General features: G+C 24.5%; 1 protein-coding gene across 2 annotated transcripts in view; it reads left to right on the top strand.

The window, feature by feature from the left end:
• LOC127284458 (actin nucleation-promoting factor WAS) overlaps positions 1–15,257 on the top strand; it is a 35,765-nt gene that overhangs the window by 12,539 nt on the left and 7,969 nt on the right. The window contains exons 3-5 of one of the 2 annotated variants that reach the window (XM_051309900.1): positions 4,662–4,763; positions 12,135–12,410; positions 14,554–14,742. In XM_051309900.1, coding sequence (XP_051165857.1) covers positions 4,662–4,763; positions 12,135–12,410; positions 14,554–14,742 — 567 coding nt within the window. The remainder of the gene's footprint in view (positions 1–4,661; positions 4,764–12,134; positions 12,411–14,553; positions 14,743–15,257) is intronic. The other variant, XM_051309901.1, reaches the window with a different exon arrangement.

Genomic DNA, 15,257 nt, shown 5'->3' with positions numbered 1-15,257 from the left:
CGTTGCACACAGAGAAGAGAAAAAGTTCAATGCACGAACGTTTGCATAAGCCTTAAGGCTAAATCTTGAAGACAAAATAATCGATCCTGCAACCATTCATTTCATTTTAGTCATATAATCAGAGAAAAAAAAACATCTCAACAAAATCATTTCACTCACTGATTGAAAAAAAACAAACAAAAAAATATTTATAACAAGTGAAACAATTTTGCAATTTTTTTTTACTCTCTTCAGAATTAGTCACTTTTGACTAATTTAACAGCATCGATTCGTTTATTTAATGAATTAGTAACAGTAATGATTAGTTTTTAGTCAAAAATGACTAGTTAATCTAATTTTTAGGTTATGTTACATGACTAAAAAATTAGTAGATTTATGTCTACAACACTGAGTGAAACAATTGGTTTACCATTTCGTTAGTAAAATTATTTTTGTTAATTTATATTAGTTACTGTTACCATTTAGTTAGTAAGGTAACTAATTAAATACTCTCTAAATCTGAATTAGTAAAAATGGTCACTAATTCAAATTAGTAAACATTTTTACTAATTCAGATTTGGAGGGTTGATATTCCAACAAACTAATTAGTTAAACTAACTAATAAAATAGTTATGCCAACCAAAAAAAATAGTAACAACAACTAATAAATTAGCGGCTGTATATTTTACTAACTAAAAATGGTCACCTCAAAAATGGTAACCCCAACCAAATCTTTTTTCTCACTGAAAATATTTTAGTACTCTCTAAATCTGAATTAATAATAAAGTTTACTAATTTAAATTAGTGACTCACTTTTTGCTTTAGAATTAGTTACATTTTACTAATTGTTAGTAAAAGTTACTAATACTTAGTAAAATTTTACTAATTGTTAGTAAAAGTTACTAATACTTAGTCAAATTTTACTAATTGAGAGGCAAAAAGTGAATCACTAATTCAAATTAGTAAACTTATTATTTTACTAATTCAGATTTAGAGAGTAATTTTATTACAAATAATTAGTCAAATTTGACTGTTAAATTAGTTGTTTTCTACTAAAAATTAGCTATTTTTTAGGAATTGAAATAGAGCCTATTCGTTTACAGTTTTAGCAGTTTTCTACTAATTCAGATTTAAAGAGTACTCAAATTATCAAAATTTACAAACAAAAAACTAATTCATAATAATTTATTTTAAAAAAAATTTCTCCCTACTCCTTGAATTAAAAAAATAACAAATCATGTCAATGGACAAAGAAATATGCAAACGACATTAATCCGGTGCAATTTATGAATATGAGCAATATCTGATGTTGTTTTATTTAACAAGAATATTGCACAAAACTTCTATACTTTGTTCCTATAAATTAAAGGCATTGTTATATTTTTTTTTTTCTCCTGAACTCAAATATCTCTCTTGAGGCGAAGAAAATCATAGGCTTTGTGTTGTTCCTCTCAAAGACAAATCTCGCTCATTGTAACCCGGTCCACAAACGAGGAAATTGCTATAATTTTATTAAATAACACAGCAACGATTCTTTGTAATTTCTTTCTAATTTCTATTCTACTAAAACTTCCTAAATACAGAGCAACAAGTACCTTTTACTAGCTTTTTTTTTCTAATCCTTAATGACAATTAATATATAACTTCAACACTATATAGATTAAATAGAGAAAGTAATAATATCATATATATAATAAAATACATAAAATAAGAAATTTGAAAAAAGAAAATAATTACTGTATACAAAATATAAAAAAAATTCAATTATTTTCAGCCATTGTTTTTATATCGATAAAAATAATAACAAATAAATATTTACTATTATTATTTTTTATTTATTATTATTTTTATTTATTTTTTATTATTACTACAATGAAAAAAAAATTTATTTGATTCAAATAATCGATTACTTGACTATTATCAAATAAATATTTGTGACGCGATCTGAAGAAAGGGACCTCAAGAAGCTAAGAATTATATAGGTTATGTTTGCAATTTTTGAAATGAAAATACAAAAAAAGGATCAACTGTCGATATAAATTATTTATGTTTAAGTCTTCATTACAAAACTAAAATATTTCATAAACAATGATTTTAATTTTGCAATAATTAAAAAGAAACTTTCAATCAAGAAAAAACTAATACATACATAACCTCAAAGTGATTTGCTTCTAAGATCCCTTTATTCAGATCGCGTCACATTTATTTGTATATCAAATAATTATTTGTATCAATTAAATGGTATTTGTTTCAAATAAAGAAATTATTGGTTCAAATACAATTTATTTAACTCAAATAAAAATTATTCGATTCAAGTCAATATTTCTTTGATAATAGTCAAGTAATCGTATATTTGAATCAAATAAATTTTTTTCCAGTGTACTCTCTAAATCTGAATTAGTAAAAATGTTTACTAATTTGAATTAGTGACTCACTTTTTGCTTCTGAATTAGTAAAATTTTACTAATTATTAGTAACTTTTACTAACAATTAGTAAAATTTAACTAATTCTAAAGCAAAAAGTGAGTCACTAATTTCAATAAGTAAACATTTTTACTAATTCAGATTTAGAGAGTATATATTTATTTTTTCATATATACACGAGCTTACAAAATTAAAATGCACCTCTCGTATTATTATTATTATTATTATTATTATTTTTATTATTATAATTATTATTTTATTTATTTTTCAGTATTTTTATAAATTATTAAATTTTTCTAATTTTAATTATTAAAAAATTTAGTTCATAACTCAACTACTATATTTTTTACTCATTTTCTCGGGAATAAGACAAAGTGAATAAGTTGTTGAGAGTTAAAGGATTATAATAAACGCGTAGCGAATGCTGTATATTTAACTCAACGTTTTTTAAAAGGTGTTAAATGTAAATTACAAAGTTGGCATGCAACCTTATACGACACGTGTCAAGTATTTCATTTCACAATATTCATTTGTGGTCTCATGAAACACTTTTACAGGACACATGAGATGAATATTTTTCATTTCCACTACAGTTACAAGAAAAAAAAATATTCCGTAATAAAAAAAATATTTGAATCTTTTTTTTTAAATATAAAGAATCAAAAATATTTATTTCATATCAAAATTAATAAAAATGAAGAAATATTTTGAAAATACTATTATTCATATTTTTCATTTTGTAATAAGCAACAATCTTACGTGTCGAGTTAAGCATATGTGCACAAATGTGAATGAGGTTTAAGGGAAAGTGGACCGTGTTTGGTTGAGAAACTTGTGGGTCCGTTACTTTACCAGTTCACTGTTGACCATTGCACCTGGGATCTATTTATTGGCAATTTTATGCGCGAGACAAATATTGCAAAATATGATACGCCTCGACTGACGCCACAAAGTTCTATCGACCATTTCCAGAAAATACTGGACCATGTCACCATAAGAACACTCTAAAAATTATTTCCCCATTATATCTTATAGATTAAAAAAAAAAAAATTTTCATTTTTTTTTCCTAAAATTGTTATTTGTTATAAGAAAAATTATTTTCGTTCTAGTAAAAAAATAAACACAATTGCGAAAGGTACAAATTTTCTATAATTCAAAAGAAATTTTTATTACTAAACACATAATTTCTTGTAATTTTCGATAGAGTTTAAATATAGCACACAGTATAGAAAATGAGAGCTCGAGTTATAAAACTACTTTTAACAAATTGAACAATTTTCTATATTTACTTAACAAAATAAGTAAATGGGACATAAATAAAAATCAAATACCCCTTATGAAAATTCCTTATAAGAAAATAATGTTAAAGCTGAAATGTTTTCAGTATAATGTTTTTTGTATAATATTTTCGCGATTATAGGTAATTTTTTATAAGAAATTCATTATATAATTTTTTTTCTCAAATAATTATAAAAATATAATTATTCGAGACTCTGTAATGAAATCATTACAATTTTATAATTATGAAAATGTAATTATAGAAAATAAAATTTTTCACGTGCAAAAATTAAAATATTTATAAAATTAAAATTATAAAAATTTAATTACAGAAATTAATTAATTTTGTATTTTACTGATAACTATATATAGTTTTGTAATTTTGTATTTTCCTGATAACTATATATAGTTTTGTAATTTTGTATTTTACTGATAACTATATATAGTTATCAGTAAAATACAAAATTAATTAATTTCTGTAATTAAATTTTTATAATTTTAATTTTTGAACGTGAAAAATTTTATTTTCTATAATTACATTTTCATAATTATAAAATTGTAATGATTTCATTACAGAGTCTCTAATAATTATATTTTTATAATTATTTGAGAAAAAAAATTTTATAATGAATTTCTTATAAAAAATTACCTATAATCGCGAAAATATTATACAAAAAACATTATACTGAAAATATTTCAGCTTTAACATTATTTTCTTATAAGGGAATTTTCATAAGGGACCTAAGAAAAAATTGGTATTAGCTACTTTTATATCAGAAAAATAATCCAAAAAGACAATAAATTATTGAAACAATATTTCTTTTTTTTGATGAAATTCAAATATTCGAAAAAGAAATTAATAATTTTCTAAAAAATAATTTCTAAGTACTGCGGTAAATTTTTCTTTATAGACCTTTTTTTTAAAAAAAAAAAAGTGTCAAGTGATTACGAAGGAGCCAAAAATTGAAGTATTTTTCAGGCTCTTGATCGATTGGTGATGGTTGAGGCAGAAAAAGACACGGCCCTCAGAAACAAAAGGACAATTGGAATATTACGACAACTATTTCCAGAAATATCTCAGGTGAGAAAAAAAAATTTTCTCAGGATTCATTGAAATCCTTGAAGAAATCGTCCTTGTATAGAGATCAATATTCAAATTTATTTAATTATTACCAGAAATCCTTGCAAAAATTATAATCAACTTTTTCATTTATTTTACATATTCTCATCGACTAAAAAAAAAAACTATAATTTCAATTATTTATTTAAAGGAATTTTTATAAATTTTTGGCCATTTAAATAGCAAACATTCCTCACGTGAAAGTCCTATATATATAAACTTGGCGTGATTTTTTCGCATGCAATTTTACTCGCAATTCCCAGACAATGTTTTGCTTATTGACCACGCGATCTTGTTACGCCTTTATAAGATCATAAACGAAAAAGTGCGCATCTTCCTCTCCGCCGTTGTTACGAAACCGGAAGTTAAGAGATTGCTTCTACACATTCATAAACCAAAAAAAAAAAAAAAAATTACAAAAAAAAACAAACTAAATTACGTCTTTTTACAGATACTAATTACTAAATAAATTTTTAATTATTCGCATAAAATACATAAATGTATACATTGAAATAGCGAAACAATTTAAAAATTTATTTTTCATTTCTTAAATTATTTTTATTCTCTCATTAAAAAAGTTTATATTATAAAAATTCTATATAATTTGTCTTCTTTTTTTTTTAATGCGATTTTCTTATAGATTTATAATTGTTATTCACATAAGAATGAAAAATAACAGTGACACTATATAATAAAAATCAATGAAATTTTTGTAGGCTGGAGAAATTTAAGTGAAAGTGATTTATGCCTCAATATAAAGAAATTTATAGAAAATCGCGTAAAAAAAAAATAAGACAAATTTTGTATATAAAACAATAGTACCAGAGATTATTTTTTATATGACAAAAAAAGAAATAATGATTTCTCTATTATATATTAATTTAAAAAAAAAAGAACTCGATTATTTGTCCTCTAAAATGTGTTACGTATATTAAATAAATAAAATCAACTATTAGTTGCTCAAGCAATATAAGATATAACTGTTACACTAATACGCGTTACGAATTTACTTTCACGATTAAAAGAACAAATCAATCTCGCGATAATGCAATTTACTCGTTATTATAAACTCATTGCAATTTTCTAAATTAGACAATTTCATCTATATAATAGTGGATCATATTAAGATCAGAAAGTTCATTTTAACGAAATTAATAATGAGAGTTTAGAAATTAAATTAAAAATCATAGGTTATTCAATAACGTTTGTATGGGCAGAAAATGAAATTATTTAACAGTTCAATACATTAGGATTAGGACTTAATTTTATTAAATTAGTCAAATTAATTAATTTAATAGGTAAACAAATTATAAATTGTTTTTACATTATTTAATATTTTCATAATTTAAATCTGTTTAATTATTTGTTAATTATTTCTATAATTTAAATTTGTTTAATTATATTTTTATTTATTTATTTAAGAAGTTTCCAAAATTTAAATTTGTTTAAATATTTTTATAATGTGAATTTGTTAAATTATTTTTATGATTTAAATCTGTTTAAGAATTTGTTTAATTTTATTTTATTCAAGAAGTTTCTGTAATTTAAATTTGTTTTAATTATTTGTTAATTATTTTTATAATTTAAATTTGTTTAATTATATTTTTATTTATTTATTTAAGAAGTTTCCAAAATTTAAATTTGTTTAAATATTTTTATAATGTGAATTTGTTAAATTATTTTTATAATTTAAATTTGTTAAATTATTTTTATGATTTAATTCTGTTTAAGAATTTGTTTAATTTTATTTTATTCAAGAAGTTTCTGTAATTTAAATTTGTTTTAATTATTTTTTTAATTATTTTTATAATTTAAATGTGTTAAATTATTTTTGAAATGTAAATTTGTTAAATTATTTTTTATTATTTTATTAGAGATGAATAACAAAAGAAATTCGTGAAAAAATTATTAATTATTAAATAAAAGACGAAAAGTATTTTAACTGTTAAATAATTAAAATTTCTAATTGTTAGAAATAAGTTACTAGAACTAAGTTAGAATATAGAAATATATAATATATATTGCCAAAGACGGAACATGTTTTCCATTTGAAAGAGAGACTTTTAGTCACTGTGCCATAGAAAATTTCGACATGGTCTATTGAATATATTGACTAAATCAAACTATTCGTGTTGAGCATTTCATATTAGAAACAAATGCCCCTTTTATATTCTAATAACTCTTTTTATATTCTGACACATTTCATTATGAATAAGTGGGTGTAAATCTTTATATATCAGAGAAATTTTCTTAAAATTATTTTGTAATTTTAAATAAAAATATTCTAAATTTTATTACGACAAACTGAAAAATTCACTTCATTTACACATCATTTTTTTAATTAATTTAATTCAATTCATATGCTGAAAAAAATTTTATTTAATTATTTTAATTCAAATCGGTTACTTGACTATTATTAAATAAATATTTCCTTGAACCAAATAATTTTTATTTAACTCAATTCAATTTTATTTGTTTCAAAAACAGAAATTATTGGTTTAATTACAGTTTTTTGATTCAAACAAAAATTTATTTGATACAAAAATTATTTAATACAAAAATTATTTCATACAAAAATAATTTGTTACAAATAAAATTTATTTAGTGCAGTTAAAATTTATTTAATGCAAAAAAAAATTATTTGTTAACAATCAAGTAACCGATTATTTATATCAAATAAATTTTTTTATAAATAATATTTCTCATATTTGTTTTTTTAATTTGTCATCAAATCGAATATCGAACAGAAGATCAACAAGAAAATTTTTTTTTTTATTAAAATACATATTATTTAAGTACGGAATCATCGCCTAGTGAAATCTATCATTTTCTCCTCAACTTCACATCTACAGCTCTAATAAAAAAAAGAAGAATCATTAATGACTGAATAATGGAAGAATCATCCTCATAATGGAAGTTTTTCGAGCCTTATATACACATTTCATTTCAAAAATCATTTTATTCCGAAGGATTATGGAAAGAGAAAAATTTAGAGCTATTATTTTTTAGATAATCGAACAAAAGGTCAACATGATAACAACAGAAATCTTCCGCATTCTTGGTCCTGTTTTTCTGAGGGGGGCACTTGGAGGTGGTGGTAATGGGGCAGCAAATGCAAAAGGGGGTGGCAGTGGAACAACAGTGACACTTGATCCATTCGATGATTTCGATGACTTCGATTCGAAAACTGATGATGAAAATTCAAATGGCTCTCGTGTTTCTATTGAATTACCAACATTTCCACCTGATGAAAATGATTCACAGGATTCAAATTCCGTGACAATAAAAACAGAAAGCACATCCGAAAAATTACCAGACGATAATGTTATTAACGATACGGAAAAATCGGTTTAGAACGGCACATCTGCTATATTTTTTTCAATTTTTTTTTTTCAAAATTTTCCTATTAAAATTTTTTTTAGTAAATTCTACGTTACTCTTTCTTAAACGAATCGAAAATATATATAGGGTCAGTTGGGGTAAATGGGGAGAAAATCGCTATTTTTCACAAATTACGTAATTTTCTTCCTTTAAAAGGTAATATTTGCGGGTTTATTTTTTTTAAAGTTGTTATTTACGTTCCCAGGATTAATTTTATGCATCAGAAAAAAAATTAAATAAGCTTTAAACGCATGAAACTGACTGTCTCCATTTACCCCAAAATTTAGAAAATTTCATAAAATTTGGAGTAAATGAGGACAGCATAATTTCTAAGAAAGTTTTAAGAAAAAAGTTTCCTTAAGGGTATGTGGGCAAAGGACGTTTTTTCGTGGTTTGAAACTTTCTCTGAAATAAAAAATGATTTCGGGTTAAAATTTTGGAAAAATAATTTAGTTTGGTGCAAGGAATCTCGCTGTTCTTCACATTTACTATAACATAACGCAAAAATAATAAAAATAAAGCAATAAATAGTAAAATAATGTATTATATCGACACACTCAAGCAACGTCTGTGTATGCGCCGCCATCTTTGTTTTCATTTTCGTTTCAAAATGCCACTTTTTAAACTTCATTTTTTAATAATTTAACACAAAATTATGTATTTTTCGGAGAACAGCGAGATTCCTTGAACCCAAATCTATTATCCCTCAAAATTTTAGACAAAAATCTTTTTTCATTTTAGAGTGAAATGTATACTACCAAAACACATTTTCCTATACTAGGTCACGTGAGAGGTTCCCACATACTCTTAAGTATATTTCTGTATTAAGGGATGAAAAAACTTGAAAAAAAATTTGTAGTAGATATATAATAGTTGAACCAATTGAATTTTTTTTTTTATTTCAGTATTTTGTCTCGCATTTGAAAAAAAAACAGACTTAAAAATCATACCAAATTTTTTTCTTATTCCTTATGACTCCCATATAACAGAAATTCACTTGAATTTTTGATTTTTGTTAATTTGGTTAATAATGACAAGCTGTCCCCATTTACCCCAAAAATTTGAAAACTCAGGGTAAATGGGGACAGCTTGTCATTATTAACCAAATTGATAAAAATCAAAAATTCGAGTGAATTTCTATTATAGAAGTCATAAGGAATAAGAAAAAAATTTGGTATGATTTTTAAGTCTGTTTTTATTGAAATGATCGACAAAATACTGAAACAGTTTGACTTTAATTTTCAAGTTTTTATGCATTGAGCGATAACTTTTTTTATCTTGCTGCCAATTGTCAAGATAAAAGCTTGACAATACTCAAAACCTCTTGCAGGTGATCTGAGGTTAAAATATTGACGTTGAACTTAAATTTAAAACTGTAAATTAAGCTCCAAAACCTCTTGTCCCCATTTACCCCAACTGACCCTATATATTTTTTTTTTGAGAAAAATCTTTAATTGAACACATTTCCTGAATGGATTATTATTCATGATGACAATAAAAATTTACCCTAGGGAGAAGAAGAAAAATGTTGTAGTAAAAATGATCGAGTAGAAATGTTCTAGAAATGATCTATAGTGAAAAGAAGAAAAATAATCTAGTGAATAGTGATCTAGTGGAAATAATTCAGAAAAAATGATTTAGAAGAAATTTAAAAAAAAATCTAATATCCCTGATACAGTGAAAATGATGAAATAATCCACTAGATCTAGAAGAATTGATCTAGAAAATAATTTAAATAGAAAATGATCTAGAAACTGATTTATTAGAAAAACAATTTACCGAGGAATTTACCAATAAATGATCTATCAAAAGATGATCTAGAACTAGAAAATATTTTACTGTACAAAATTTAGAAATTTTTTTTCAAAACGATCCTAGCAAAAAAAAATGAAAACAAATACGATCCTAGCAAAATATTTGTTTCCATTTTTTATTCATCTTCTTCCTATAAAATCGATTTTCGTATTTTTATCATGACAAGAATTTATTGATTTTTTTTCTTTTCTTTTTTTTAAATAGAAAATGTATAGACAATAAAGTAAAATTATAATGACACTGCGAGAGCAATCAGCTTTCTCGTGCAAATAGATTTTTATCATTAGATGTACAATCTCGATATATTTGTAAGTATCATGTGCTATAAGATATATAAATGCAGCTGGAAAATAACTGCGTCAAATAAATGTTTATGTTTCTATTTGTGTGTAGTTTCTTGTTAAATTTACATATAAACCAAAAAAAAAAAAACAATTTGATTCAATCAATCGAAAATTTTCTTTGAATCAACCAAAATGGTTGAAGCAATTTTTTTTTCATAAAACTTGTAACAGGAAAATTATTTGTATTAAATTTGTTTTTTGAATGTGAAAGAGAAAAAAAAAGCTAACAATATAGGGAACTGAGCAACAATCCTGGATGCTGGGATTTTAGAAGAATTTATATGAAAAGGATTTTCAACACAAGGAGAAGGCGATACTCGATACTGAACAGTTAGAATGTGATTGATTATTTTAAATCGATTCGCTTTTCCATATATATCTCGCCTATTGTCTATTTCACTTTCGATTTCATCTCGTTCACTATGTTCTCTATATTGAAAATGAACCTAAAAATATTTCTTATAATTTTTCTAAAAATTCTCACCGAAGAATTTAATTAATATTATTCTATTTTTTTTTCACGAACAGAAAAAATTCGATCGAATAAAATAAAATCACAAGACAATCACTCATGGAATCTTAAGAGAAAGTCAATAAATATGATACATAGAATTTATTTTAATATAAAAATGTCCGTATTCAGATCTAGTTAAAAAGCAAAATAGATAAATAAATATAAAACGTGATAATAATGTTTCATTAGTAAAACGTAATACTTTGTAGTCTATTCAATTTCAATATACAAGCGCGGCTTTCTCTTTCGAAAAATATTTCTTTGATTATCTTTTTACCATTGTGCGTTACAGTTTATTAATATACGTAATTTGAAAAGGCGCAACAATTCTTTTTCATCATTAGAAACTGCACGAGTAATAAATTTCATAAAATATTACAAAAAATATTATTTTTATTATTTCTTTTAATAAAAAAAAAAATATCTTTTAATTTCTTTTTTTAATTTTTCTAAAACGGTTTAAAAAAAGGAAAATATAAGAAATAACAAAAAATCGTATTTTAAAAATTTGTATAAAAAATTACAATAAGCAAATTTTTAAAATATAATGACAGGTTCTTTTCAAAATATGAGATCCTTCTCTTAACTATTTCTTCGAAGTTAAACATCGTGAAAGTATTCGAGACGATACACACGATGCATCCCTCTTTGATGCAAATGGGACTCACATAATTAAAAAAAAAAAACAAATGTGATTATCTATTTTCTTTATCAACTGAATTTTTCATCTCTAAAATGGAATTTAATTTTTGTATTTTTATATTAAAAACTTGAAGGAAATATAGTAATTTTTACAAGAGATCAAAGTTCTCGACACACTATATACGGTAATTAATATATTACCGAATTAATTATTCAATAACACTTTCATCGCTTGTCGATTTTACAGGAAATCCTTTTTATAATCTTTCTGATGAAAAAAAAAATAATGCAATATCGCCTTATTTGCATGTGATTAAAGCATGTTTAAATAAGACTTTAAAAAAATTAATGCACCTAAATTTTTAATATTTTCATTCGTGAATTTTTTCTTTTAACATTTTATTCTTTCAACATTGTGTGTTTAATTTCATTATACAAACGTTATAACAGCAAGATTTTTGTGTTATTTCATGTGCAACATAAATGTATATATGTTTGAAATTTATTTTCTGGAAAATAAAAAAATAATTTCTAATTCTTAAAAAATTCATTCAAAACATAAATTTCAAACAATTTTCATAAATGGCAATAATTGAAAAAAGGAAATAAAAAAAAAAAAATGTTCACATATTTCAGGACATAAATCCAGAAGCTGAAAATCGTGTAAGTGAAGCTGTGAGCTCGGACGATCAACCAAAAGAATCGGCAGCAGCGGAATCGCAAAATAATGAAATTCGAGTTCAATTTGCCGACGAAAAGCAAAATGAAGCCGCCGAACAGGAACTTGCACCCCTAGACGATATTGACGATAGTGACGATGAAAATCGAAACAAAAGATTCCTAAATTCAAATGGATCATCTGGGGGTGGAAGTGGTGCCGGATCAGGAAACTTTCTTTTCGACATTATCAGGGTAAGTTGAAAATTTTTTTTTTCAAAATCATTTTTTATATTATCAAATTTTTTTTAAAAACAAAAATCCCAGCTGAATAATCGTGTTTATTAAAAAAAAAAAAATAAAAATTTAAAAAAAGAATTAAAATTTTTAAATTCGTGTTAAAAAAAAATACGATGACTTTTTACTTGAATGGCTATTATGTCAAGGTGTACATTTACATCGAATTATAGAATCTGAATCATTATTCATCTAATGTCCCTTGAAGGTCGATAAATTCAAGTTCTTTCAGTTTAATTTTCAATTAATCCCAAATTGCTCTATTTTCGAAAATAATTACAAGGTAATTTTTCTTTAAAAATCTATTTTTCTAAAAACAAATATCTAATAATTGTTTACGTGATTTTTAATTTTTTCTAACAAAAGAAAAAAAAATGTAAATTTCTATATTTGAAAACGAAAGTTATAAAACTAAGAAGGGCAAAAATAGACGTCGCGAATGTTGCAGACGAGGTGAAAGTCTAATCTATGTCTAGTTTCCGTTCCAAGGTTTTGTGACCTCGAAGCTGACCGCGTGCAGAAGATGGCTTGATTATATGAAGATAATCGTGAAAGCAACGCGTGACTTCGTTTTCAATATCTCGACTAAAATTCTATGTATATTTTAGCTGACAGAAAGCCTTTTACTATTATACCAAAAATTCAAATTAATACTTCTTTGAATAAAAAAAAAACTTAGCTTTGTTTTTATTCAAAAATCTATTCATACGCAAGGGCAGTTAAAATTTTTCTATCCAAGTAAAAATCGAAATAATAATAAATAAATAATAAATAATAAATAAATAATAAATAAATAATAAATAAATAATAAATAAATAATAAATACAAAATAAATAATGAAATAAAAATAAAATAAAAAATAAGAAAAGAAAATCAAGAAATCAAAAAGTGTTATAGGAATTCAACAAAACTATCTAGTATAACAATCACCTATGTATAGAGAGCTAATCCCTGACAAGAATTTTCGCCCGTCTCTCCCATGATTAGCGAAACTAGTTTTTATTCACTATCTTGATTGACCGGATTGTTTAAATACCACAGTGATAAACTTTTTACACTACATCCAAAGAAACAAGGAATTTTCAAAAAAAAAAAAAAAAAATTAATCATTATTAAAAAAAATCCCAAAATTTATTAAAATTTAAAATAATTAAAAACACAGAAAATTAAAAGGCATTAAAATAAGCTGCAACGCTTATTATTTTAATCCAATTTTGCTTATTTTAATTTATTTTGTTATTAAAATAAGCAAAATTGGATTAAAATAATAAGCGTTGCAGCTTATTTTAATACCTTATAATTTTCTGTGAATAAATATATAATTACTGAAAAAAACTGAAAACTTTAACACCCGTTACTCTAATAAATCGGTAATATAAAAAACTATCTATAAAGTACTTTAGTCTAGTGGTCAGCGTTCTCGACTTACGATCCGAAATTGAGGGTTCGAATCCCAGTAGGGATAGGTTTTTTCACGACAAAAATTATTTAAAAAAAAAAATAATAAAATATGTGACAATTAATAATTTGTATAAATAAAAATAACACGATTATCAGCTTCCTTCCTCATATGATCAATCATACAATTATAAACAATATAATAATATTAATATAAATAATTAATAAATATAAAAATCATATAAACTATATTAATATTAGTAATAATAATAATATACACGGAAAAAAATTTCACCTGCGATATGTTTCACTAAAACAGGGAAAGTTTTCGTTATTCTAGAGAAACATATCCAGATAAAAATTTTCTTCCGTGTAGTAATAATAATAATAATTCTAGAAATATATTGTAATAATAAAATAATATAAATTGATAAATATAATTAAAAAAAAGTAAAAAGGGCTGAAGTGTGTCAGTAAAAAAAAAAAAAAAAAATGATGACCAAATATATAATGAATGAACGAGAACAAGTCCTGTAACAAAATTTTTGCAGCAAAAGCGAATTTTTTGTTTTTTTTTTTTTGTGTGTGGATAAATTTGTATATGGGGACATCGAATCGCGAGACATGAATTTTTTTGCAGTGATCGATAACAATTATTTGAAGGAGAAAAAAGAAATAAAACCATGATCGTCTGTCTCCCTAGCAAGCAGCCGACGGGGCGGCAAGAGCGGCGGGCACAGTGTACCGCGTGGTAGCTGGTACACAAAGCCTCGGGTTGGGCCTTAGCGCATCACGTGATGTGGGCCCTGCTCCCCCACCCGCCGCCCCAGGTGCCCCCCCTGCGCCAGCTGCCCCAGCAGCCCCTGCGCCCGGAAACGCCACGAGACCATCGGTACGCCAAATCCTTCCTACCAACGTCAAAAAAAAAAAAAAAAATTAAAAAAAAAACCACCGCCAAATTCACTACCAACACAGCACCATTACACCCTTTATTATTTTTTTTTTTTATTAATTTTATTTTTTTTTCAATCAATTTTTTACTTTAATAATAATTAATAATAATTCTTAAATAACTTTTGACGTAATTATTAAATTAATTTGTTAATTATTTAATTAATTATGAAATTAATTTAATAATTAGTGTGAAAATTTACAAGAAACATTTTTATATTTTCTATCAAATTCAATTCAACGAGAACACAGAACAAAAAAAAAAACATTACATATACATTGCACCGCATTTTCTCTATTTTCTTTTTCATATTCTTTAATTGCTGTATTTGCAACTGCTAATGCAGAAGCACCCTATACCTGGAGAAAAACACTAATTTTATTGCACGTAGCTGTTAATTATTTGCTCGTAGCACCTCTTTAACACTTCACTCAAAAAAAAATCACGACTGCCTT

This window comes from Leptopilina boulardi, unplaced genomic scaffold (assembly GCF_019393585.1).
Source record: "Leptopilina boulardi isolate dan_hultmark-lab unplaced genomic scaffold, ZJU_Lbou_2.1 LbouV2_325, whole genome shotgun sequence".
Taxonomy (NCBI): domain Eukaryota; kingdom Metazoa; phylum Arthropoda; class Insecta; order Hymenoptera; family Figitidae; genus Leptopilina; species Leptopilina boulardi.
This window is presented reverse-complemented; position numbering and strand designations above follow the sequence as displayed.